Below are 23,036 nucleotides of genomic sequence, written 5' to 3'. Positions count from 1 at the left end.
TATGTGCAAGAGTCGCTGAGCTCGAGAGATGACGAAAAGAAACTTGGATTATCAATTATCGCATCGTTCCATCCGATGGCCGCGGGTTAGTCAGTTCGGCAGTGGCGCGATTGGTCAGCTCTGGCGGGGAATAGTGGCAGAATACTGAAAAGGGTAAGGGATCGGAGTTGGCGGGGAAGAGAGACGATTTCTTTGGCTTGTGAGTCGACAGGTTCTTGAATTGCCTAGCTTCGAAAGATTCACGGGATATCTTACGATCAGAGGGCTTGTCACACGAGTCGCTCTTCTCAAAATGGGTTCACGGCAGCATCTCCGTGATATCAAATCCGGTCCCCCACTTCACTACCAGGATGATATCAGAGCTTACACGAGAGACTATGCCGAAGCATTGGATGCAGCAGATCCTCTCCATCAATTCCGAGATGAATTTATCATCCCCTCCAAACAAGACCTGAAGCGGAAGACGTTGGCAGAAGATCAGGGTATGTATATTTACTCATATCTGGTTCCTTAGCCCCACCATACCACTTATACTTACATTACCTCCAACAGGTTATGACGAAGCTTCCGATCCTAGATGCATTTATCTCTGTGGCAACTCCCTCGGTGTTCAGCCTCGCAGCACTCGACGATACATTGAGCAATATCTGCGAACCTGGGCAACCAAGGGTGTAACAGGTCACTTTGTGCCGCACGACGATGAATTGCTACCTCCATTTGTCGATGTCGATACTGCTGCGTCCAAGCTGATGGCACCTATCGTAGGCGCTTCTCAAAAGGAAGTGGCAGTGATGGGAACTCTCACTGCCAATCTCCACTTCCTCATGGCCAGTTTCTATCAACCGACAAGTGAGAAGTACAAGATTATCCTTGAAGGCAAAGCATTTCCCAGTGACCATGTGTGTGATACCTCATAAGATGGAGGCGGCATTCATGTTATACTAACGAAAAACATAACTAGTACGCAATTGAGTCTCAAGTCCGACACCACAACTTCGACCCAAAGCAGGCCATGGTGTTGATTGAGCCTGAGAATCTCGATCGCCCAATTCTCACCACGGACCAGATCATCAGAGTGATCGATGAGAATGCCTCCAGCACTGCCCTGATTCTCTTGTCTGCCATTCAATTCTATACAGGCCAGTACTTTGACATCCAAAAAATCACAGCTCATGCGCACTCCAAGGGCATCTTGATCGGCTGGGACTGTGCCCATGCCGCTGGCAATGTTGATCTACGTCTACATGACTGGGACGTCGATTTTGCAGCATGGTGCAGTTACAAGTATCTCAACAGTGGACCTGGTGGTATGGCCGCACTGTTCGTACACGAACGTCATGGCAAGGTCGACAACGAGGAGACTTTCCGACCTCGGCTTTCAGGCTGGTGGGGTAGTGACCTCCAGACACGGTTCCAAATGAATAATAGTGAGATTTCCCTATTAAAGCATTCCTAACAGAATGACCGCTAATTCTTGTAAGCATTCGTCCCGCAATCCGGCGCTGCTGGCTTCCAGCTATCCAACCCGTCCGTCCTGGATATCAACGCGGTCGTTGCCTCCCTCGAAATCTTCAACCGTGCAACGATGAAGTCAATTCGGGAAAAGTCGCTCCACATTACCGGATATCTCGAGCATCTATTGCTAAAGTATCCGCTGGATGCTCCCGCAGAGGATAAGCCTTTCACTTTAATCACACCGTCGAATCCAGCAGAACGAGGCGCTCAGCTCAGCTTACGACTCCAGCCTGGACTGCTGGACCATGTCTTACATTACTTGGAGGAACACGGCGTGGTTATCGATGAGAGGAAACCTGATGTCATTCGGGTTGCTCCGGCACCATTGTACAATACATACACAGATGTGTGGGAGTTTTGTCAGATTTTCTTGCAGGCTTGTCGGGAGGCTGTCAAAGCCCGGGGTTAAGATTTGTATATCCATATGTATCACTTAAAATACTTTGTTTCGGAGAATGACTGTGAGGCAGGTGGGCAGTGCTAGCTCGTGGTACCCAAGCCTTTCTTCTGGGAAATCGCCGCTGAAACCTCAATAATAGACTGCGGTCCTGAAGCTAAACTGATCTAATTAAAAGTACGGATAGGTGGATTCGGTGAAGATGGTTGCATCCGTCCCTGGCTACAGAGACGTTTAGTCTGAGTGAGCAACCACTCATATGCTAAGTCCGCACATGCCTTAGTCGACTCATTAGTTGATGTTCATACTCTCTCCGAAATATGCACGAGCCGCAAGATGGAAGAGACAAAGCTAGTAAGCGAGTACGGACGAATGGAGTTCGCATCGATATGATTGCAGATTCGAGCTACTGCAACTAATTTGCTGTCCCTAAAATAAGCCACATGCTTATAACTATGTAGGCTCGGTGACTCACAAGCCACGCCGAGCTTGCTAACCAGTCGTGGATGGTTTCTGACGGGGCTCGTTTGTCGGAGTTAACCGCCGATAATTCGATAAGATGTCTTGTTGCGGAATAAGCTACAGAACGGAGTAAGTACGGAGTAAACCTTTCGGCATCTCGGCACAGGTCCGTTCTTCTCCACAAAGGACTGGACCACAGCAAATTTTTGACAAGCGCCTTGATTCGATACCTTCCACAAGGGGAATAGTCACATTGAACTCGAGGTCAGGTTTAAATCTGCTCGTCCAATATGTCCATTGTAAAATCTTTGGATAAGTACGCTGGCTCGCACTCATCGCTGAGACGACCACTACTGAGCAACACAAAATATGGGCGCTCCCCCACCCTCAAGTGTGATTGCTGTGACTTCGGCGGACGTCGAAAAGGCGAGAGATACCAGCAGCCATGCGGGGAATCATAGCGGGGATGTTGCAGATGTCGATTACTCGGTCTTCACGATTAGCCAGCGACGGTATATCGTTTTCATGGCGTCGTGGGCTGGTTTCTTCTCGCCTGTTTCTTCTCAGATCTACTTTCCAGCTCTGAACACACTGGCTCATGATCTTCATGTCTCGAACTCGCTGATCAACTTGACTCTCACAAGTTATATGGTGAGTTGGTCTCGTGCCTTGCTTCGACCTACGTTTTGGAGCTGACTTTGACACAACAGATCTTCCAAGGCCTGTCACCTATGTTTATTGGTGACTTTGCCGATAAAGCTGGAAGACGACCGGCATATATCGTGTGTTTTACGATCTACATCGCCGCCAACATTGGGCTGGCCCTGCAGAATAACTATGCAGCCCTCTTCGTCCTGCGATGTCTTCAAAGTGCAGGAAGCAGTACCACGATTGCCCTCTCTTCGGGGGTCGTTTCTGATGTGGCCACTGCTTCCGAACGTGGATCCTACATGGGCTTCGTTACGGCCGGCTCACTCTTAGGGCCGTCTGTTGGCCCGGTCATTGGAGGTCTGCTATCGCAGTATCTCGGTTGGCGGGCTATCTTCTGGTTCCTCGTCATCTTCTCGGGTGCATTCATGATCCCATTCTTAGTTTTCTTCCCAGAGACCGCTCGAGGCGTCGTTGGTGACGGTTCATTGCCTCCCCAAAAGTGGAACATGTCCTTGATGAGTTATCTCAAAGCTCGGAAAGCTCGTGAGGAAGGCACCGAAGCTCATATCGCTCCATCTAGACAGAAACTACGGTTCCCCAACCCTTTGGAAACACTGGCGATTGTTGCTCAAAAGGATACGAGCATCGTTCTGCTTTGCAATGCGATTCTATTCGCTGGTTTCTACGACATCAGTGCCACAATTCCGTCGATCTTCAACGAACTATACGGTCTGGACGATCTCCAGATTGGATTGTGCTATATTCCATTCGGACTCGGTGCTTCTATTGCATCCATACTGAATGGAAAGTTCTTGGATTACAATTATCGCCGCATAGCGAAGCAACTGGGATTCCCCCTCGTCAAGAACCGCCACACAGACTTGAGGAATTTCCCAATTGAAAAAGCCCGCCTCCAGATTGCCTTCCCGATGCTTACGATTGGAAGTCTCTCCATCCTGGCTTTTGGGTGGTGCTTGAACTTCGGGGTTCACTTGGCTGCCCCGACTACCATTCTGTTTCTGATGGGCCTAACGCTGACTGGTGCTTTCAATACCATCAGCACTATTCTGGTGGACTTTTATCCAACACAAGCAGCAAAGGCCACGGCTGCCAACAATATTGTCCGATGCTTGCTCGGAGCAGGCGCAACAGCTCTGATTGACCCTATGCTTGCAGCCATGGGTCGTGGTTGGTGCTTCACTTTCGTGTCCCTGGTGATGTTGGCCACATCTCCGTTGCTTCTACTAGTCATCTACAAGGGGCCCAAATGGCGTGAAGAGCGCCGTCTGAAGGAAGAGGCTAAGAAGCTTGAAGCTAGGACGAGCCCCACGAGCGAGAGGTGAAATTTGATGCCAGGTATACCCGAGATGGAATGGCATTCCATGTCCTTCCCCTCATTGGCGATGCCCTTTATGACAGAATTATTTGCATAATATTAAACCGATACCCATATGGAATCATCAGGTATTTGGGAGTGCTTTTTTGCTTGCTTGCTATTAGAAGAATTTGAATATCAATCATAATACAACCAAAAAATCTAAACTCAAAGGTGCCATCTTGCTTATACTACAATCAATCAATTCGTCAACACGTATCACCTGAACGCAAAGTACGCGCGCTCGAGAGGTAGCCTCTCGGATTCCCAAGCGAGCCAATCCGATCTCGTAGTTCTGCCCGAAAATGTCAGTATACATCACTGAAGGAGAAGATATCGAAACATACGGCAACAGTCCCATCGCGTTGACTTTCCAGATACCCAATGCCAGCAGTAGGAACTGCATCAACACATAGACCAGCTTCACAGCCACCAGACGTCCGCGCGTCGAGGGGGTCTCGTATTTGGCGAACGCCGCATTCGTGTTAATCAAGCCTTGGATAGGGCCCTTGAACAGCATGAATACCATCATAATGCTGAAGATCTGGAGGCTGTTTCCAGACATATACATCATGATTCCGTTCATAGGGAGTTGCTTCGATGGAGCGATGGCGATCTCCCAGGCCTTCTTCATCTTGAGGGCGTCGGTCTCTTCGGGTTTCTTCGCGGTCGGTTGCTGCTGCTGTTGCTGGCGCTGGTAGAGGTTAGTACTCGATCTGCATCGCACTGGGGAATTTCAAGCTTCATAATAGTATCGGGAATACTCACCTGTTTACCTCCACGGCTGCTGGAGAAGCCTGGTGGATCCGGGATGCTGGAGGCAGCTTTGGTGGGACGCGGCAGCGGCGAGTTCATTGCGACCACCCATTGCGGCGGAGGGGGTGGTGGAAGAGCAGAAGACATGGTCAATGAAAGCCAGAGAAGAATCAGGTTGAAGCTGGCAGGGAGAATAACTGTGATGGGTGGAGTGGGGAGGAGATCACAAAGTGGGAAAGATGACGGGTCCTGCCAGGAGGTTCCCTCCGCAGCTCATCCACTGCCACTCCGCCTTACGCCTCGATTCTCCTTTCCCTCCGCGTCCCCGTCTCACTCGCCTTTTTCGCTTCATCCCACGCCCGTCAATTGCCCGTGGATCTCGAATTATGTCCTGTCAATGATCCTCCCTGTCTCCGATTCCCCCGACCGGGCCACAGTCGTGGTGCAGTGAAAGATACTCGCCCTTTTCTCGACGTCCAGACCACGTCCCCTCCAGACCCGCGTTCCCCGAAACGTCCGAATACGATCGATTTTCGCACCGATTGAAAGCTGAGCTTCGACTGAAACCGACTGCTTCTAGACAGCTTTCTCGTTCGTCTGTTATCCATAATCGATCGAGTGGCTGCCAGATTCGCCCAAAATTCCCGAAGACCAGGAGTCCTAAATAAGCCCGTGTGATTCGATTACACAGCAACAACCATGAGTTCCGGAGGTGACGCGAAGCTGTTCGCTAGGGTACGTGATAAGCTCTATTAAGTTCCAATCGGCTTGATCGTCCGATATGCCCAGTGTGGCTTTAACCCCCTTCCCCGCATCTTGTCATATGCGCTGCTTGACTTAAATGGGACGGACGGGGCGCCGAGATAGCCCTGCCCAACTCTCCTTTCTTTGTGTCTGTGATATACTCCCCTCCTGCTTTTCTACACTGTTATACCCTAGCGCTTGTTTTCATCATGTTTCTCGGTTTTGCCCCATATGCTCCGCCACTTGGCTCACGATTTGCGCAAACTCCACAGGGCAAGGTCGCCGAGTTGCGACAAGAGCTCCATAGCGGCGGCAAGAAAGACAAGAACTATTCCGCCAAAAAGATCGCCTTGAAGAAGATCGTCGCCAATATGACCATGAGCAATAATGATATGGTTGCGCTGTTTCCCGATGTGATCGAGTGCATGACCCTACCGAGCTTGGAGATCAAGAAGATGTATGTTGGAATGGATCTGGCGCATTACCGACCTGCGGGGCAACCGCATGGCACGAGGACTACGCTCGCTAATACGTACTTTAGGTGCTTCTTGTTCTTGGTCAACTACTCAAGAATGAAACCCGAAGTCGCGATGAAGGCGCTACCGATTCTAGTTGATGTATGGTCTTCCTCTGCCGAAAATGCGACACAGCCGTGAAGGACGAGTCCCTAACAGTTGACTATAGGACATGGAAGACACAAACCCCCTCGTGCGCGCGCTTGCCCTAAGAACCATCTCATATGTCCATGTGCGCGAATTCGTGGAAGCAACCTTCCAACCACTAAAGCGCCTGATGCAAGATAACGATCCGTATGTTCGCAAAACGGCCGCTTTTTGCGTCGCGAAGCTGTATGAGCATGACAAGAAGACGGTCGAGAACTCGGATTTGATCGACCGGCTCAATCGGATGTTGAAAGACGAGAACCCGACCGTTGTCTCCAGTGTTTTGGCCTCCTTGTGCGACATCTGGGGTCGCAGTGAGTCGATCTCGCTCACCATCGACTACGTCAGTGCTTCGAAATTGGTTTCCATCCTTCCTGACTGCTCCGAGTATGATCTCCTCAACCCATCCAATTTCAAAAAGGATATTAACGGACAAAATAGATGGGGTCAGACTTATATTCTTGAGGCCTTGATGTCCTACGTGCCCCAGGACACTGCCGAGGCGCTTCTGCTGGCAGAGCGAGTTGCCCCCCGCCTTTCTCACCAAAATTCTGCTGTCGTTCTCACTTCTTGCCGAGTCATTCTCTATCTTATGAACTATATCGCCGACGAAAAGCACATTACCTCCTTATGTCGCAAATTATCACCGCCTCTCGTTACACTGCTCTCTAAACCGCCAGAGGTCCAATATCTGGCCCTGCGAAACGCCATCCTGATTTTGCAGAAAAGACCGGAAGTTCTGCGCAATGATATTAGGGTGTTCTTCTGCAATTACAACGACCCAATTTATGTCAAAGTGACGAAGCTGGAGTTGATGTTCATGCTGACGACGAAGGACAATATTTCCATTGTCTTGGCAGAGCTTCGAGAGTATGCGCCCACGATCACCACCTTCCTTATGTTCTCACACTAACGATTCACCGCAGGTATGCCACTGAGATCGATGTGCATTTCGTTCGCAAGGCAGTCCGCGCCATCGGAAAGTTGGCCATTAAGATCGAGTCCGCAGCGAAGCAGTGCATTGATACACTGTTGGAGCTGGTGGGTGCCAAGATTCCATATATCGTCCAAGAGGCGACGGTCGTGATCCGCAACATCTTCCGCAAGTATCCCAACCAATACGAGAGCATCATCAGCCACGTCATCCGCAACATTGACGACCTTGATGAGCCAGAGGCAAAAGCGGCCGTCATCTGGATTATCGGTCAGTATGCAGATCGTATTGAGAACTCAGATGGGCTCCTGCAGGACTACTTGGCTACCTTCCACGACGAAACAATCGAGGTGCAGCTGGCCCTGCTTACGGCCACCGTGAAGTTATTCATCCAGCGGCCTACCAAGGGTCAACAGCTCGTTCCGCAGGTACTTAAGTGGTGCACGGAAGAGACTGACGACCCTGATCTCCGCGATCGAGGGTACATGTACTGGCGTCTGTTGTCCACGGACCCGGCTACCGCAAAGCAGGTCGTTATGGGCCAGAAACCCCCCATCACAGCCGAAAGCGAGAAACTCGACCCGCGCACTCTAGAGGAACTTTGTCTCAATGTCGGTACCCTAGCTACCGTCTACCTCAAGCCCATTCACCAGGTCTTCCGCGCCGCACGGCCTCGCAGACTGCAACCCAGTCCAGCCTTGCAACGGCCTCGAGTTGAGGACGGCACCGCTAGCATGCTAGAATACAACCCGCCCACCGCCAACATGGCCTCCGCATCAACCAGCAACAGCGGCCTTGCAACAATTACCACGACGGGTAATCCAATCAGCCCCGTCAACGTCGCTCCTCCCCCGACATTCCCGGTCAACCCTAACGCGACTGGAGGTGGCGCCGGTGCGGATGCCATCAATGCAGCAGATAGCTACTTCAACGGCATCGGCTCGCAGCAAATGGCCGCGATGGACCTGGGTGGGCGTGGCGACGGTGGAGCAGGTGGTGGTGGTGCGCCTCAGACGCAGTTCGTGGTCACGCAGAACCAGCAGCAGGGGTACCAGCCGCAGTATGCGGGTGGTGCCGCAACGGGCGAGTTGCTGCTGCTGTAGGTTGAGTTGTCGAGGTGTAATTGTAGATAGACAGCATTGATATCTGATTGCTAAGCGATACATTTTCTTTTATGACTTGTCCCAACAGTCAACGAGTACCTAATTCCACGGCCAACGTAATCTATGCATAGTAGAGCCATCGCGTCTATTCTGAGCGCAGATGCCACAGCTATCACCGGCCAGTGCCTCGAGGCCTCGGTACTTCCGCATGTTGAAGTCTTAGAGTTCTTTACATAATCTGTGACCTCATGAGCTTTTCTGAGCCATGAACTTAATACGCTATCAATCTGCCATCGTTACCTGGATCCTAGAATCTACATCACAATTCAAACGGACCGAGTCCGCGTAAGGCTTCGCACAGTATCTTAAAGTTAAAACACCAATCTCCTTCATATTCGAAGTAATAGAGGAGAGTAGAAAGCTCAAGCGAATATCATGTGCAAGATTCCAATCTTGAAAAGAGTCGCCCTCGCCATGAATCGAACCAGAGACCTTTCGCTCCCTATATACTTCATGACGATGCTCCATGTACAGCCCGCGGCTTTAACGCGATACTACGCCGAATAAACAACACGCATTAAAGCCACCAGACTATCTTTTAAATTATTTTAAAAGATAGTATTATATTCTATAAGATTTAGTGATGAATTTAGTATAGATAAAATATAATAAAAAAGACTTTAAAAGGAAGAATTATGTAGGGATGTGAGATATAAAAAAACCTCACCCGCCGGGGGCCGCACCTGCTCCACAGAAGCTTCCTCGCAGTTACGACCGCCGAACCCACCGAAGTGGCTACGGGCGCCTAGGGGTTAACCCACTAGACAACCGGGCAGGATCAGTTGCTGACTTCAACTGGAAGTAAATGATAACACCTAGTGCGATTCCAACTCAGCCTATTATACGGGTACCCCCTTGAGCTATACAGCTTCGTCTTTCAAAGTCTTTGTTAACTCTAACCTGGTTTTCAACCCTTGATCATTCACCTAGCATGATCCTACCCTCCGAATTATACAACTTCACCCTCTGGTTATTCTCAAGTTCCCCATCAGCTGGAGGTTGTACATTCTGGCCCCCTTCGTATACAAATAACAACGGCATCACATCGTTTTTCCACATCGGGACCACGGCTCTCCGACTCTTCATCATGGTGCCTACCAAGGTAACAATACCTAGCAGCCACACCAGTGCTGGCAGAGCAATCCATTGCCAGTGCACGACAACATACGTCACGTTCGACATAGCCTGGCCCGCAGTAGTAGCGTTTCCATCTGTACCAGATGACGAAGATGCCGAGTCCCGAAAAGTTTTTGAAATCGCAGCAGCGCCATTCTCCATAGCACAACGAAACCTTTCGGCTCCTGTAGCGGTGCAACCGGTAATATTTGATACTGTAATAGCCTGCATAAAGTCGGCGCTGGCATATTCAAAGTACTCCGTTCGAATAAACGAAATACTCTGAAGGCTGGTCTGCACTGTGCCGGCAAAGAAACCATGGAAAAACTCGTCCATTGCAAGGGCTGCCGTTGATGATAGCTTGAAAGTCGTGTTATGCGCGATGCCCATTTCCGGTCCCCAAGTAGGGCGCAGAACGTACGCGGACGAGTTTTTGTCGATAGAACCATCTGTCCAGACAGATAATGTTTCTTCGTGATAGACGCCCTGAGTGACATATGGGCGAACTCTTCGGACTATGGGTTGGAGGACACATTCCATTGCTTGCCACTGAGTCGTGTTTGTGTACTTGGAGATGTTCTCGACGGACTGGGCAGGTGCAATAATGTGCATGTGGGAAAAGGCGGTATCATCTTGAATGATGGAAAGCTGAGCCCGTCCTATAGCGATTGGGATTGCCATCGGTGAGTTCTCAACGTAGTAGGTAGAAATATCGCTTGTCGTGGAGTTATATTGAATGGTTATCGTGCAATTTTGGTCGCCAGCCCATGAAGAATTGGTAATGGTATAGCAGTCGAAGTTCAAGTAATTTGTGACGTTGGAACATATCGCTTGCATTCCCAATGAAGAAATGGGATCCCACGTGCAATTTCCGGTGCTGCATGTGTAGTTGGGGATTGACCATGGCTTCGTGGTATCACTGTTGAATAATGAATTGTAGACGTTGGCTTTGAGCGTTGGGTCTACATAAGACTCTGTATTGTGTTTTGATGAGCGTTATTCAGGACCGAGTGAGCTATTTCCAACATACCTCCTCCCAAGGCATATTGTGAGCCGATTACATCGTACCCAGTACTATTTGATACAGTTGCTGTTTGTGAGGCATCAGGGGTGAGCTTGGAATAATACTGTATGAGATTTTGGGTGAAGGGATCGAAGGCGAGCGCAAGTATGACCGCCAGACTTCCTGTGGCAGCAAAGTGTCTGCGTTATTAGCGACCAACCCCTGTAGAACTAATAAGAACCCTCGACCTACTTTGCACGTAAATTCCAGATCAGCTCTGCGCTTCCGGTAACTCCTCGACTAGCCGCATCGAAGGTACGCAAATGCGACATAGGCCTCGACTTCTGGGTGAACCATAGCCATTTCAGCTGCCCTAGACTCTCACTAATGGCGAATAAGACACATCCTTTAGAGATGGTACTTAACCACGATATCACCGAGTTTAGCGACGTATAATCCCAAATAGGTTGGGGCTGGTGATTGTATGAGGCCAATATCCCGATAATAGCGGCCAGGAGGGCCGTGGACAGAAACACAGCCAGTAGCTCCCAGGCGAACAATTTCGTCACTAGCTTCCAAACAGATGGCTTTTTGTGTATTTTTGGCTGGGCATTGTCTTCGGCTGCGTCGGAATTTACAAGCGACTTGCTTTCTGCTTCATTTGAGCTGGTAGGAGCTGGTGCGGGTTGTTCAATATGTTGTTTCGGTGCCATACTGAAGAAGCGCCCTTAAGTATGACGGAGTTCCTGCCAAGATATGTTGTGGGAAGAGACAAGCTTATATAGAGCTAGACTACCTAGATTACCTACTGGAAATCAAGCGCTACAGTATTTCAAATCGACCAAGTGCCTGGTAAACCCTACCTAGTTCATAGCGTGCACACCAGCCGCCCTTCGCTTATAATTTATTTCCCGGAGATGTAGACCACTCGGGCATAGTTTGGGGGCCATGCAAGTTCACTACTGCAGAGCCTCTATGGAACATGCTTTGATAGGTAAGAGACTCCGCTTAGGCTCAATGAGCGGGCCGGGTCAGGGAGTGGGTTGGGGGGCAAGCCTCGTAATGGCAATCGGGGGAGGCAGCTAACTGATCATTTCTAGCTTGGATCCTGGGAACAGCCCAAGAATCTGCACTGTATGCCTTTGTCCTCCGGTCCGAGTTAGAGGGAGGGCTGAGTGACAGAAGTGCGTACCGTAACTAGTACTTTGGTAGAATCATGGCGGCAGGGAACTACGGACGGGTTGCTCGATAGGGTGGGCTTCGCAGACAAATGGCCCCATCGAGGACCAATTGGCTTGTTTATCTCCTTAAACCCCAGCCCCCGGAGTCAAGCCATGAAACAAATACCCTGTGATCAGACGGCTGTGTATATGCAAGTCCACGCAATACCTATCCTATGTCAAATAGTAGTCATGTCTCTTATAGAACGGTTTTGTTACGAATAAAACCAAAAATTATATGAAAAATTAGAAAATGAATGTGGTTCGTAGGAAGTAGACAAGACATGTAAGGAATCGCCCGCTTTTTAGCGGGGCTGGGAGCCAAAAAAACATGGGGGCGAAAAAAGTAATGGGACAAGCCAGGATCGAACTGGCGACTTCACGATAGCAGAAACTGAAGTTGTTCTTCAGTCGTGCACTCTCCCAGCTGAGTTATTATCCCATTTGATGAAAAACGAGGCGAGTTTTGGCATTATGGACCAGAGCGCTTGCTCTCAACATGTCCTCATTGTCTGCAACAACTGTCTTCCTCATCCTTGACCGTCTAGCGATCCCAACCTCGAAAGACCTTGCGAGTGTATTTTACTGTACCTTCCCCATTCATTCCATTGCAGGTCTTTTTGATTCACATTTTATTGAACGTTGAAGGTACCATGACAGCGCACTACCAATCCAGTCGGCTTTCAATCAAACGGCCCAATATATATCTTGGCTGTGTCCAGGGTCCAAACATGTACCTATAGTACCACCACTTGTAGGCTTGAACATGCCCGGTACCATTGTCACAGACCCAGTTAGTCTGCTCTAGGGGGGTTTTTTCGGTAAGAAATAGAAAACCAAACATAAATTATATCAATCAACCCGTGGATGCCGAATCGCAATAAAACCTAGGGGCCACTTTGGCAATTTCTCTATCAATTGAATCTATCGACGATTGCTTTAGACTTTGTCTACTTCAAGATACTGCTTCAACACGAGAATGCCAAGCTGATAATTAAGTTCTATAGTATGAGCGCGTACCGATCCCATCTATCACAAGCAAAAACAAAAACATACAACAGCCAGGATTCGCATGTGGTCACCCACCATACTACTAACTGGCCGGCGTGTGGCTTAAGTACGGCTGAGCGGACGGGAAGCCCTGTTCTCCACACCCTATGGTCGTATGTGCTTAATAGCCCATTAGCATAAGTGATATTGGTTAACAATGTTCAATGCAATATATGAATGCCGCTTCTGCGTCGCAGGACCGGAATACTCATCCAACGAATTTCCGACGCACTGGGCAAAGACTAACCCTAGCTCGCTCCGTAATGCAAACACTCATTTGAACTTGCTGAAAGGCAAGGTGCGTTTTAGAATAATTTTATATTGTATTGTAATCACTACAGTAACAATTGGCATTTAATAAACTATATATGGATCATCACCAATATTCATAGGGCTGGCTTATAAAAAGCTCAATTATCGAATGCACCCTATAAATAAATGTGATCTGATACCCGCCAAATCCAACTATATTCAGGTGTCGCGAAGTCAATTGCTGGAAGTTTGTCTCCAGACCCATGGAAGAAGAGTTCATGTCCTCATTACAACCCCGAACAAGTCTTCCCACAGCTCATCCATATAAAACAGGGCCGAAATATGACCACCAGGCAACAATTTGAGCCTAACAGACCTATAATTCCCCACAAGCCAATCATTACTCGCCCCCCCAAGTTGATCATCACTTGAGCCGACAACCAGCATGGGTTTCGACGCATGCTCATCATCAAGCGCCTTAGGCTCAAATCCCCAATCCGAATGCATGACATCCGATACCTCCATAAACCCATCCCAATTCTGGTTACACCTGATAGTATCGCTAGCCATTTTTGCGATAAAAGAGTCCTCACTCAGGCCGTTTATCCCAAGCCATTGCTCGAATTTGGACCGTTCGGCGTCGTCCATCTTGCTGAAAATGTGTTGCTGTAGAAACGCTTCTGCACCGTCTTGAGTATTCATGTGTGACCCAACAACCATCCGAAAGAGCCACTGTAGAAGATGAAAAGGCAGTAGCTGTGTAGGCGGGCCGAAAGAGAACCAGTTCTGCCAGCTAAGCGTTTTGGCATAGCCCTCGTGGTATTTCAGTGGAGAGAAGCCGGCAATCAAGAGACAACCTGCAATCTTGCGTCCAGCGGGGAATAACTCATACGATGCTCCATATAGCATCTGCGTAGGGACAGTGCCGTAAGATCCGCCGGACAGATATAGAGTATCAAACGCATCTGTCGGGTAGAGGTGAGAGAGGAGGGCGGATATGTCTCTAGCAAGTGAGACGTGATAGGGCACCGATTTGTCACGGGTACTGGTCTTTCCCATTCCTGGGAGTGTCGGCGCGATAAAATGTGCCTGGAGATCGCGGCACGCTTCAGATACTCTCGGTACCCTTCCGACGCCAAAGAGGCCAGGGAAGAATATAATCACGGTCCGAGATGTGGCAGGCCCGTTGTGGGCGTAGGCTAGTTGTCTGTTGTTCGGTAAGGGAAGGATATGCTCTTCCTCTCCAAAAGTACTGTCATAAGGGTCATTTGCTGCCATTTTCGTTTTTCCAAATCAAGACGAAAACTGAAGTGGTTTGAGGTGATCATGATGGGTATTTATCTAAGAGCGGGAGCCTAGTCATTTGACCGCTGCCTAATATACGAGGCTCACCCTTGGGGTTGAACGGATAGAAAACGTCATGCATATATTTCGTATTGGTGAAAGGGCACTTCTTATATTTCCAATAAATTTTAAATGATGTGTCTTTCATTAGACTCTAATGTGGGTCTATCTGATTGACGTCTTATTCGACGCCGAAGATTTGGTCCTAAAATGCCGATTCGGCCGGCACTCGAGTCTAACGGCTCGATAAACGTCGGCCATTTACCGTGTGTCGTCACTGTCTTCAATAGTCTCCTAGGTTAGTCCCAAATACTGGATATCCATACGCACAGTCTCGGCTGGAGGCGGATATATCTGGCGATACGATGGCCGATATCGGGTACTTGTCACGCCCTGTGGAGTTATTTTTAGTTGATGGCCTCATAGTTGGATCTATACTTCGTATAGGTAGTTATATAGTTGACGAGCCATCCCAATCATAGTATTGTAGGACATACACACTCTGAATAATTTGAAACACGCACACTGCTCTTCAATCATGCAATCAACGGTCTCTATCTCCGATCTAAACGCCAACCCATCTTCCCAGCGGATCTTTATCGTTGGCGGTGGCATAGTTGGCGCCGCTTTAGCATTCTACCTCTCCAAAGCAAACAACGATCACCACATCGTTCTCCTTGACCGATCTCTCCAGAAATTACAAGGGTCTACGGGCCATGCACCAGGCTTCGTGGGCCAACTCAACGAGTCGCCGGTCCTAACACGACTCGCCCAAGATACGGTGGCTGAGTACGTCTCCATTCCCGGTGGATTCAACACCGTCGGAGGGTTGGAGCTCGCATCCACACCCGCCGGAGTGCAGACACTACAATCTCGATGTGAGAAAGCACTCGCTGCGGGGCTCTCTGCTGGGATGATCACGCCCAAGGAGGCTGCTGCTTTGGCGCCGGATTTTATCGACCCCGAGACCGTGACGACGGCCTTGCATTTCCCGTCGGATGGGACGGCGAATGCGCAAGTAATTACGTCCTATTTCACACAGGAAGCTCGTGCCCAAGGTGTGGATTTCCTGGAAACCGCCGTGACTGGGTTTGCGAAGAAGGACGGCAACGAGGAAAGGGCTGGAGAGATTGCTGCCATACGTACTGCGAATGGGGATATCAGCCTGGCAGGCAGCACCGTCATTCTAGCCACAGGAATTTGGACATCCTCTATAACTGGAAGTCCTGGTCAAGACAAGGAAGCTTCAATTACCAAGTTCCCAGTCCCTATCATCCCGGTTGCACACCCATACACTTTCACAGGCCCCCGACCAGCCCGCGGCGGAAAGCCCTATCCATTCGTCCGTTGGCCAGAGCACCACGTCTACGCTCGAGACCACGGTGATCGCGATGGCCTGGGTAGTTACGACCATGCCCCCCTTGAACTAAGCCCCGGTCACACGGCCATCGGGGCATGGCCTTCCAGCTTCGATCAAGTCTTGTCAGAAGCGACCTCGCACTTGAAGAATGGGAGAGCATTCCTAGCTCAAGGGCAAGAGGATGATTCAGACCCCTTTGAGGTAAAGGCGCCGTTTAATGGGATTTTCTCGGTGACGCCGGATAACCTGCCGCTGGCTGGAAGGGTGTCTGATGTTACCAATTTGTGGCTTTGCGCTGCGATTTGGGTTACTACGGCTGCTGGTACGGCTAAGTTGATCGCGAGAGAGGTTCTTGGTGGAAGTCAGGGTGGTATTTCTGCGGGCGACGAGGAGGTTCTTAAGGCTTTGGATCCGGAGCGTTTCCAGGGGGTTGAGGCTGAGGTACTCACTACCCAGGCTTTGGAACGATATAACAATATCTACAACAAGGAGACAACTAGTTGACCGTGGGGACGGAATGAGGAGATGATGGCAATATGACAGCCTTGACTACACTGTTCCAGGAAGGATGTACTGGGCGCTAGTATAGTACCGGAGAGAGAATCGAGAAGAATGTTTTATTTCTCGGCATCGTTCAAACTGAGGAAAGATCGCTAAAAAAGTTGATTAATGATACTTGATACGACGTGATTAGTGCCCTGCTGGAAGCAGTTTCACCATAATCATAAACGAGCTGCTTGAAGGGCAGGTCATAGTGGATCCTGGACCAGGAATCCTTAATCCTCCTCCATCTTGGACAGTCCACCACGACTGCGCCGGATGCGCTCGTCCAGGCTGTCTTCCTGCACACGCTGATGAACCTTGGACATGAATTGACCGCGGTCAGAGCGTTGCTTATCATCAGCCTCCTTCTCCTCTTGTTCCTTTGCATCGATCTCAGAAATCCGTTGGCGTCGGTCTGCTTCCAGTTCGCTAGCATTGGATTGCATTTCGGCAAGCTTGCGGAGGCGTTCCTCCTCTTGCTGCTTGGGATCCGGCTTTTTAGGCGCGGCGCGGGGAGGAGATGGGCCACGGCTTCGGTTGTATGAGTCGTTGCGGTTATTGTAGTCTCGACGGGGGTAATCACGTCGGTCACCCTCTCGTCGGTTACCATCTTGTCGGTCAACGTTGTCGCGGTCGTTACGGCGTTGGGCTTGCTGCGGAGAAGGAGAGCGTCGTCGAGGAGATGAACGACGTGGGGACCTCTCGCGGTCGTTGTCCTGATCACGATCGCGTCTGACACCTGAGTCTCGATCTCGAGGTTGACCAGTGTAGGAATCCCTTCTGTCCTTGTATTCACGCCGATCACGTTCCCCATCTCGAATGCGGTCCTCTCGACGGGAACGAGTATTATCGCCTCGACGATCGCGATCACCATCCCGGCGGTCACGGTCATCGCCTCGGCGTCGATCATCTCGGCGATCACGGTCGTATTCGCGGTCTCGTTCGCTTCGGTGTCTGCGGTGAGATCGCTCCGGCGAGGCTGGCGACCTAGATCGGTGTCGACGCTCTCCCCGATGAGAGCGGTGCCGTCCATCTTCCCCTTCATCACTGTATCTCCGGCGCTTCGAATCATGATCGCGATGACGACGATCCCGGTCCCGACCACTGTCCCGGCCACTGTCACCTTTGCGACGTGCCTCTCTCTCCTTGCGCCGAGCAGCCTCCAAAACCGCAGCCTCGTATGCCGCCTGTTCTCGCTTCTTGACTTCGAGTAGCGGATCGTTCAGAACTTTCGTCATGGTGTCACGCGCAGACCCGACTGACGGGCCAGCCGTCGCATTCGCCCCAACCACATCCGCACCCTTCTCCAGCTTCTGGTTGTCGGTGTCGTTTTTCAAAAGGATGCCATCGATACGTCGCTTACCAAGCAGGTATCCTTCCATCTCTTCAGAGTAATGACCGGTGGAGCTGGAGGGGGCTTGGTACATCCAGTCGACTCGGGATTGCGGCGCGGTCTTGCCGGAGGCTTCTTGCAGGCGCTGGAGTTCCTGGATCTGGCGCTCTTCTTCACGTTCGCGTCGCAGTTGCTCGGTCTTCTTGCGCTCGTCCAGAGCACGCTTTTCCTGCTGCCATACGCGCTCCTGGTTGCGGAGCAGCGATGGGTGCCATGACCTGCGACGGGGTTAGCAACGTTGTCTTTCTCTCGGGTTCAGGGTTCTTGAGCAAGAGCGTAATAGAGTATTTCTTGGATAGTTCAGGTACTCACTTCTTCAAATTCAGATCGCCACCCATTTTGGTGGTGGCGCAGGGAGTTGTGATGTTGGGAAGATTGAAGTTGGAAGGCGGCTGCCCAATGGGGAAATGTCCAGCCACTCTCCATGTACCGCCTGAGGCACAGGATCACGTGGGGGTTGCATGCATATGCTGCAAGGGAGTCCCGATGCAGTCGGGCTTATATTGGCAAATCTGCTGGCAGAATACATCGATTGGGATAATAACTCAGCTGGGAGAGTGCACGACTGAAGAACAACTTCAGTTTCTGCTATCGTGAAGTCGCCAGTTCGATCCTGGCTTGTCCCATTCTTTTTTGTTTTAATTTTTTGCCGCCCCAGTCTAAGGGAGGCGTCTTGATCTTAATAACCTCACCACTCTCCTAGCATATAGACTGTTTTTCCTCCTCGGAATAGACCTTATCTTTGTTAATGTCCAGTATCGCGAAACAGAGCGCCAAGTCAATTCTTATCTACAGTTGTCTTGAATCGAATCGAAATGAATACATTGCAAATAGATACAGGGCAATGGAGAATATGAAGATTATAGCAGAGCGGAAAACATTGGTCATGCAGAATTTACCAGAGGTAAGATAAGGCAAAAGGGGGACGCAAAGAAAACGGATGTGCACGCTCGCTCAATTCTCCACCAAAAACATAACCATTCCGGCTATTCTCATTACCACATAACTAGGAAGTGTTTGAACGCAAAAAGGGGACATGAAACGAGATCAAGTTTGGGCATGGGGAGGGGGAGTAATATAGGGGGGAATAAACGAATCCGGCCGTAACTCATACATGGCCCTGGCCCGTTCTAGAGCGAAAAGAGCATCACGCCGACATGACAGATTCGAGACAGGGGAGGCATCGAGTCAATCGGCTTATTTGCTAGATTCCCAGCCAACCCAGCTGCGGGGCATCACGCGCCAGACCTTGCACTCGCCACTGCGGAGGTCATTCAGCTTGAAACTCTCCATCTTGACCTTCTTGCTCTCGCGACCCTGCTCCCAGGCTCGGATCTTCTTCTTTGTACCATCCCAGTCAATGACAATGCCGACGTGGTCGGGCTTGCCCACCTCGGCACTGTACTTCTGGTGCATAGTACCACGATGACCCTGGAACCGAGCGTTACGGAAGCTGACAATATCACCAGCGCGGATCTCATCGTTCTGCGTAACGGAAGCGTTGGCCAAGTTCGAGTAGACCAAGGCACCGTAGGCACGGGTTCCTACAGGGAGAAGCGCATCGGACAGAGGGTTCAGAAGGTGCTGAATCAATCCGAAAGGAGTGCCGTCTCCAACGGTAGAGTTTTGGATCGCGTTAATGGACTCCGATATCCGGGTTCCATTCTGAAGGTGTGCCTGCTCCAGTTGATCCTGTCGGGGCTGGAGAGGTGGAGGCTCATGGCGCTGCTCCAGGGTGACATCCGCAGGGTTCTTTGCATCAAAATGGACAGTCACCACGGTTTGCGAGTAGTCAATGAACAGAACATAAACATCCTTGGACACGGTAGTCTTGCCACCCCGTTTCGTGGAAGAAGACTCCTCAACCTCGAAGAGAATATCCTTGCGGTTCTGGAAAACTGGAGGAGTCGTGTTGGGCTGAGTCCACCACAGGGAAGTCTCCCCAAGATCAACGTCAGTGGCAATGAAGCCCTGATCGATCGAGGGACGAGATACGTCCATTGATCGCCGCTGAGCACGCATCAAATCCATGGAAGCTCGCCCGCTACGTGCGGCCGAAGGTGAAGGCAGGGCTGGAGCCTGGCTCTGAGGAGGGGGCGGTGGTGCCAGAGAAGGTCGCTTTTCATGGATCGAGGGAGGCTGCTCGTTTAATGGACTCTGGACTGGAGACGCCTCATACATGTCATCGTAATCATCGTTCACGGGCTGTGGAGGAGGAGGGGGTGGAGCTTCTGGGCGTCCACCGGGAGGAGGCAGAGAAGGAGAAGGCAGGCCATGTTGAGGAGCAGAATAGTTAAAAGGATCGTATTCCTCATCATCCTCAGCACCGCCACGAGGGACTTCCCTAGTGGGCGGCAGTGGAGGTGGTCCTCTCGGCGTATCTATGGAAGCACGAGCATTTCGCGGCGGTTGGCTTGGTGGCGGGGGTGGAACTCCTCGAGGGGCAGCGGTGGGTGGGAGCGGTGGAGGCAGGCGAGCTTCCTGAGGGCTTCGAGGTGACTGAATGGAATGGTCATCGGTGATTGTTCCCTCATCAAAACTCGAGTCCCGCTCGTGAGCCCTTAGAGCATCCTTGTGCTTGACTCCAGACGCAATATCAGTGTCGTAATCTCCATCATATTCCGTGACCTCTCCTTCAACGTCTTCACCAGCCTGCCGGGGAACACTACCACGGCTATCAGCCGTGGACCGCCGACGAAGTTGGCCTGGGGGTGGTGGAGGCGGTGCACGGCCCTGTGCTGGAGGCATGGGTGGATTAGTCGGGATGGGAGGTGGTGGGCGGCTCGCTCGTTTTTCGGCAATCGAGGTCGGACCTAACGGGGGTGTTGAGTCGTATGTCGAGGAGCGGCGAGCATCCAAACGGTCAGGGATGGCCGGCGCAGGCACTGTAGGAGACTGAGCAGAATCATCTAAAGATAGGCTCTTTGTATGCACAGATAGCTCATCATCAGATTCGTCGCCAGTTGAAGGGCGAGGTGGAGGAGGAGCAGGTCGACCTGGTTTTAACCGTTAATATTCGATCCTCGACAAGAGTGGTGCATCATTAAATGGATAAGAGGGAATATGACATACCTCCTGGCACTGGAGGGGGCGACGCTGGTTCTTCCACTGGCGCTGGGGGAGGTGGAACAGCCCGGGACTCTGGGACTGGGGGAGCCGCAGCAGAGCGCTCTGTTCAAGGCTTGTAAGCTATTGGGCATCCCGCAAACAGACTGATTGAGGTAACTTACCAGTAGGCGGGACGGGAGGGGGTCGATCAGTAGAACGACGCGGCGGGGCGCCTTCATGAACGACGTCTTCAACATCCGGGACCTCTCGTGCGGGATGCTGTTCAGAAATTGGGGTTGATAGAGGCTCCTCCTCCTCCTCCTCCTCCTCCACATCGACTGGAGGCTTCGCGCTGATGTTCATTCCAGGCAAAGGCACGGGAGGAGCATGGCGAGGCGACGTTGGTTCGGGCTCAGCAAGCTTCTTCTCAGATTCGCCAGGAGTCTTAGGCTTGCGAGCGCCTGTAGGAGGAACCATGCCTGGCAGACCACCTGGAGGCCCGAAGAGTCCCATCATACCCATACCACCGCTCATCTTCGCCATGCGAGCACGAAGTTCCATCCTGCGCTTGGTTTCAGGGTCGAGTTCCTCTTCCTCTTCCTCCTCTTCCTCCTCATCTTTTTCAACGTCGGCCTCCCCGCCCTTCTGCTCAATGGTGTGAACAGACTGCTGGCGAGGACGCTCCTCATCCTCATCCTTGCTTGTGGACGTCTCTCCTGCATCCTCGGAGTCTGCAGCAGCAGAGTAATCAGCATCGTTCGACTCGCTGGCTATTTCCTCCGAAGGAGAGAAAGGAGCCGGGTGTGCCGGAGGTGCCTTGGCGCGCAATGTGTCGACACTAGGATCCCGGGCTGTTCCAACAGCTTCAACGGGGGAGGCCTCGAGCTCCTCCTCGGCTTCTACGGGTTCCGAGGGTTGCTCAACCGGTTTCTTGGGAGGCTTAGGTTTCTCCTTCTTCTGGGCAGCCTCTGCATGGCGCTGCGCCTGTTCCAACTGCTGCTTCTGCAGAAGAGCAATGCGGTCCTTGAGGCTGGTCGGCTTCGGCTGGTCTTCGGCACCCTCTTCAGATTCTTGCACAGGGACTGGAGCAGGCGGGGGCGGACGAGTCTCCGAGACTGGAGGCTCCCGGGCTAATTGCTCTTTTACATCGGGATCCTCTTCTCTCCTATAGACCTTGGGAGCGGGCTCTCTCGGCGGGGCCACGAACGAATCCTTGCTGGGAGGCGGAGCAACGAATTGTTTCTTGACGAACGAAGTCGACTGGCGAGGACCGCCGGGCTTGAAAGGAGCAATTGGTGCCGCAGCAGACTGATTGAAGGCGGCGATGCGATCCTTGAAAGACGAACCCGAGGGCTTGTCTGCAACGGCCGGGGGTGGGGGCTTTGAGGACTTGGCTACGGGGGGAGGAGCGGGGGCCGCGACAGGAACAGGAGTGGGAGCGGGTTTAGCTGCTTGAGGTGGCTGCTTGGGCGAGGAGGGAGTTTCGGCGACAGGACTCGAGACCGCTGGCGGGGACTGAGGGGGAGGAGGCTGCTTGGAAACTGGTTCCTGTTCCTCCACGGCGGGTTGCTCCGTAACCTCGGGCTCCGCCTGCGGCTGGCTCTCGGTCACAGCGACGGGGGATTCCACAGGAGCGGGCTCGGCTTCTCTCTTTGGTCTGCTAGGGCGAGTTGGACGGGGAGGCGCAGGAGGCTCATATCGCTCGACGAAGTTTTTGGGGAAGATGCCCTCTTGTTTGGTTCCGGAGCCGTCTGTGTATTCACCGTAGTACCAGTCGTCATCCTCCACGGCGGTGACGGTCACGATTTGGCCGATTGGGAAGCTGAGGTCGTCATCGTGGCCCGACGCATACTCAAAGACCGCCCGGACCGTAAAAGGCGGATTGGACATTTGGCCAGTCGACACCCAAGTTCGGAGGGAACGGGGCTAGAAAGGACGCTAAAGAACAGGTGTGAAACGGGCGAGGAAGGCAAAAAACTGTACAAGGCCAAGCACTATCTCAAATGCCGCTGGCATGCACCGGGTATACGAGATCGTGCAAGTTTGAA

The 23,036-nt window shown here is 51.5% G+C and overlaps 9 protein-coding genes across 9 annotated transcripts; 4 read left to right on the top strand and 5 right to left on the bottom strand.

The window, feature by feature from the left end:
- Nucleotides 1-292: 292 nt before the first annotated feature.
- On the top strand, nucleotides 293-1,924 carry bna5-1 (kynureninase; the record flags this gene model as incomplete). Its single annotated transcript, XM_056701218.1, has 4 exons — nucleotides 293-482; nucleotides 553-899; nucleotides 962-1,427; nucleotides 1,482-1,924. 4 exons carry the CDS (start codon nucleotides 293-295, stop codon nucleotides 1,922-1,924), a joined length of 1,446 nt encoding a protein of 481 aa, XP_056553281.1.
- An 819-nt stretch (nucleotides 1,925-2,743) lies between these two features.
- On the top strand, nucleotides 2,744-4,368 carry N7496_008298 (MFS transporter; the record flags this gene model as incomplete). The annotated part of the gene is made up of 2 exons (XM_056701217.1): nucleotides 2,744-3,025; nucleotides 3,085-4,368. The coding sequence occupies 2 exons, from the start codon at nucleotides 2,744-2,746 to the stop codon at nucleotides 4,366-4,368; spliced, it is 1,566 nt and encodes a 521-aa protein (XP_056553280.1).
- Nucleotides 4,369-4,619: 251 nt separating this feature from the next.
- Nucleotides 4,620-5,303, bottom strand: N7496_008297 (ER membrane protein complex subunit 4; the record flags this gene model as incomplete). The annotated part of the gene is made up of 3 exons (XM_056701216.1): nucleotides 4,620-4,695; nucleotides 4,748-5,094; nucleotides 5,169-5,303. The coding sequence occupies 3 exons, from the start codon at nucleotides 5,301-5,303 to the stop codon at nucleotides 4,620-4,622; spliced, it is 558 nt and encodes a 185-aa protein (XP_056553279.1).
- Nucleotides 5,304-5,855: 552 nt separating this feature from the next.
- Nucleotides 5,856-8,599, top strand: N7496_008296 (putative AP-2 adaptor complex subunit beta; the record flags this gene model as incomplete). Its single annotated transcript, XM_056701215.1, has 5 exons — nucleotides 5,856-5,895; nucleotides 6,096-6,357; nucleotides 6,442-6,517; nucleotides 6,585-7,432; nucleotides 7,489-8,599. The coding sequence occupies 5 exons, from the start codon at nucleotides 5,856-5,858 to the stop codon at nucleotides 8,597-8,599; spliced, it is 2,337 nt and encodes a 778-aa protein (XP_056553278.1).
- Nucleotides 8,600-9,577: 978 nt separating this feature from the next.
- On the bottom strand, nucleotides 9,578-11,491 carry N7496_008295 (DUF3176 domain-containing protein; the record flags this gene model as incomplete). The annotated part of the gene is made up of 3 exons (XM_056701214.1): nucleotides 9,578-10,749; nucleotides 10,806-10,978; nucleotides 11,031-11,491. The coding sequence occupies 3 exons, from the start codon at nucleotides 11,489-11,491 to the stop codon at nucleotides 9,578-9,580; spliced, it is 1,806 nt and encodes a 601-aa protein (XP_056553277.1).
- A 2,085-nt stretch (nucleotides 11,492-13,576) lies between these two features.
- Nucleotides 13,577-14,578, bottom strand: N7496_008294 (alpha/beta hydrolase; the record flags this gene model as incomplete). Its single annotated transcript, XM_056701213.1, has 1 exon — nucleotides 13,577-14,578. One exon carries the CDS (start codon nucleotides 14,576-14,578, stop codon nucleotides 13,577-13,579), a length of 1,002 nt encoding a protein of 333 aa, XP_056553276.1.
- A 604-nt stretch (nucleotides 14,579-15,182) lies between these two features.
- N7496_008293 (NAD(P)/FAD-dependent oxidoreductase) lies at nucleotides 15,183-16,508 on the top strand (the record flags this gene model as incomplete). Its single annotated transcript, XM_056701212.1, has 1 exon — nucleotides 15,183-16,508. One exon carries the CDS (start codon nucleotides 15,183-15,185, stop codon nucleotides 16,506-16,508), a length of 1,326 nt encoding a protein of 441 aa, XP_056553275.1.
- Nucleotides 16,509-16,780: 272 nt separating this feature from the next.
- On the bottom strand, nucleotides 16,781-18,278 carry cwc25 (U2-type spliceosomal complex subunit CWC25; the record flags this gene model as incomplete). Its single annotated transcript, XM_056701211.1, has 2 exons — nucleotides 16,781-18,158; nucleotides 18,253-18,278. 2 exons carry the CDS (start codon nucleotides 18,276-18,278, stop codon nucleotides 16,781-16,783), a joined length of 1,404 nt encoding a protein of 467 aa, XP_056553274.1.
- Nucleotides 18,279-19,137: 859 nt separating this feature from the next.
- On the bottom strand, nucleotides 19,138-22,878 carry N7496_008291 (SH3 domain protein; the record flags this gene model as incomplete). Its single annotated transcript, XM_056701210.1, has 3 exons — nucleotides 19,138-20,936; nucleotides 21,013-21,111; nucleotides 21,171-22,878. The coding sequence occupies 3 exons, from the start codon at nucleotides 22,876-22,878 to the stop codon at nucleotides 19,138-19,140; spliced, it is 3,606 nt and encodes a 1,201-aa protein (XP_056553273.1).
- Nucleotides 22,879-23,036: the final 158 nt, after the last annotated feature.

The sequence above is a fragment of the Penicillium cataractarum genome (assembly GCF_028827025.1).
Source record: "Penicillium cataractarum strain IBT 29864 chromosome Unknown utg000007l, whole genome shotgun sequence".
NCBI classification, from domain to species: domain Eukaryota; kingdom Fungi; phylum Ascomycota; class Eurotiomycetes; order Eurotiales; family Aspergillaceae; genus Penicillium; species Penicillium cataractarum.
Note: the sequence above shows the minus strand (reverse complement) of the source record. Positions and strands in the feature narration are given on the sequence as shown.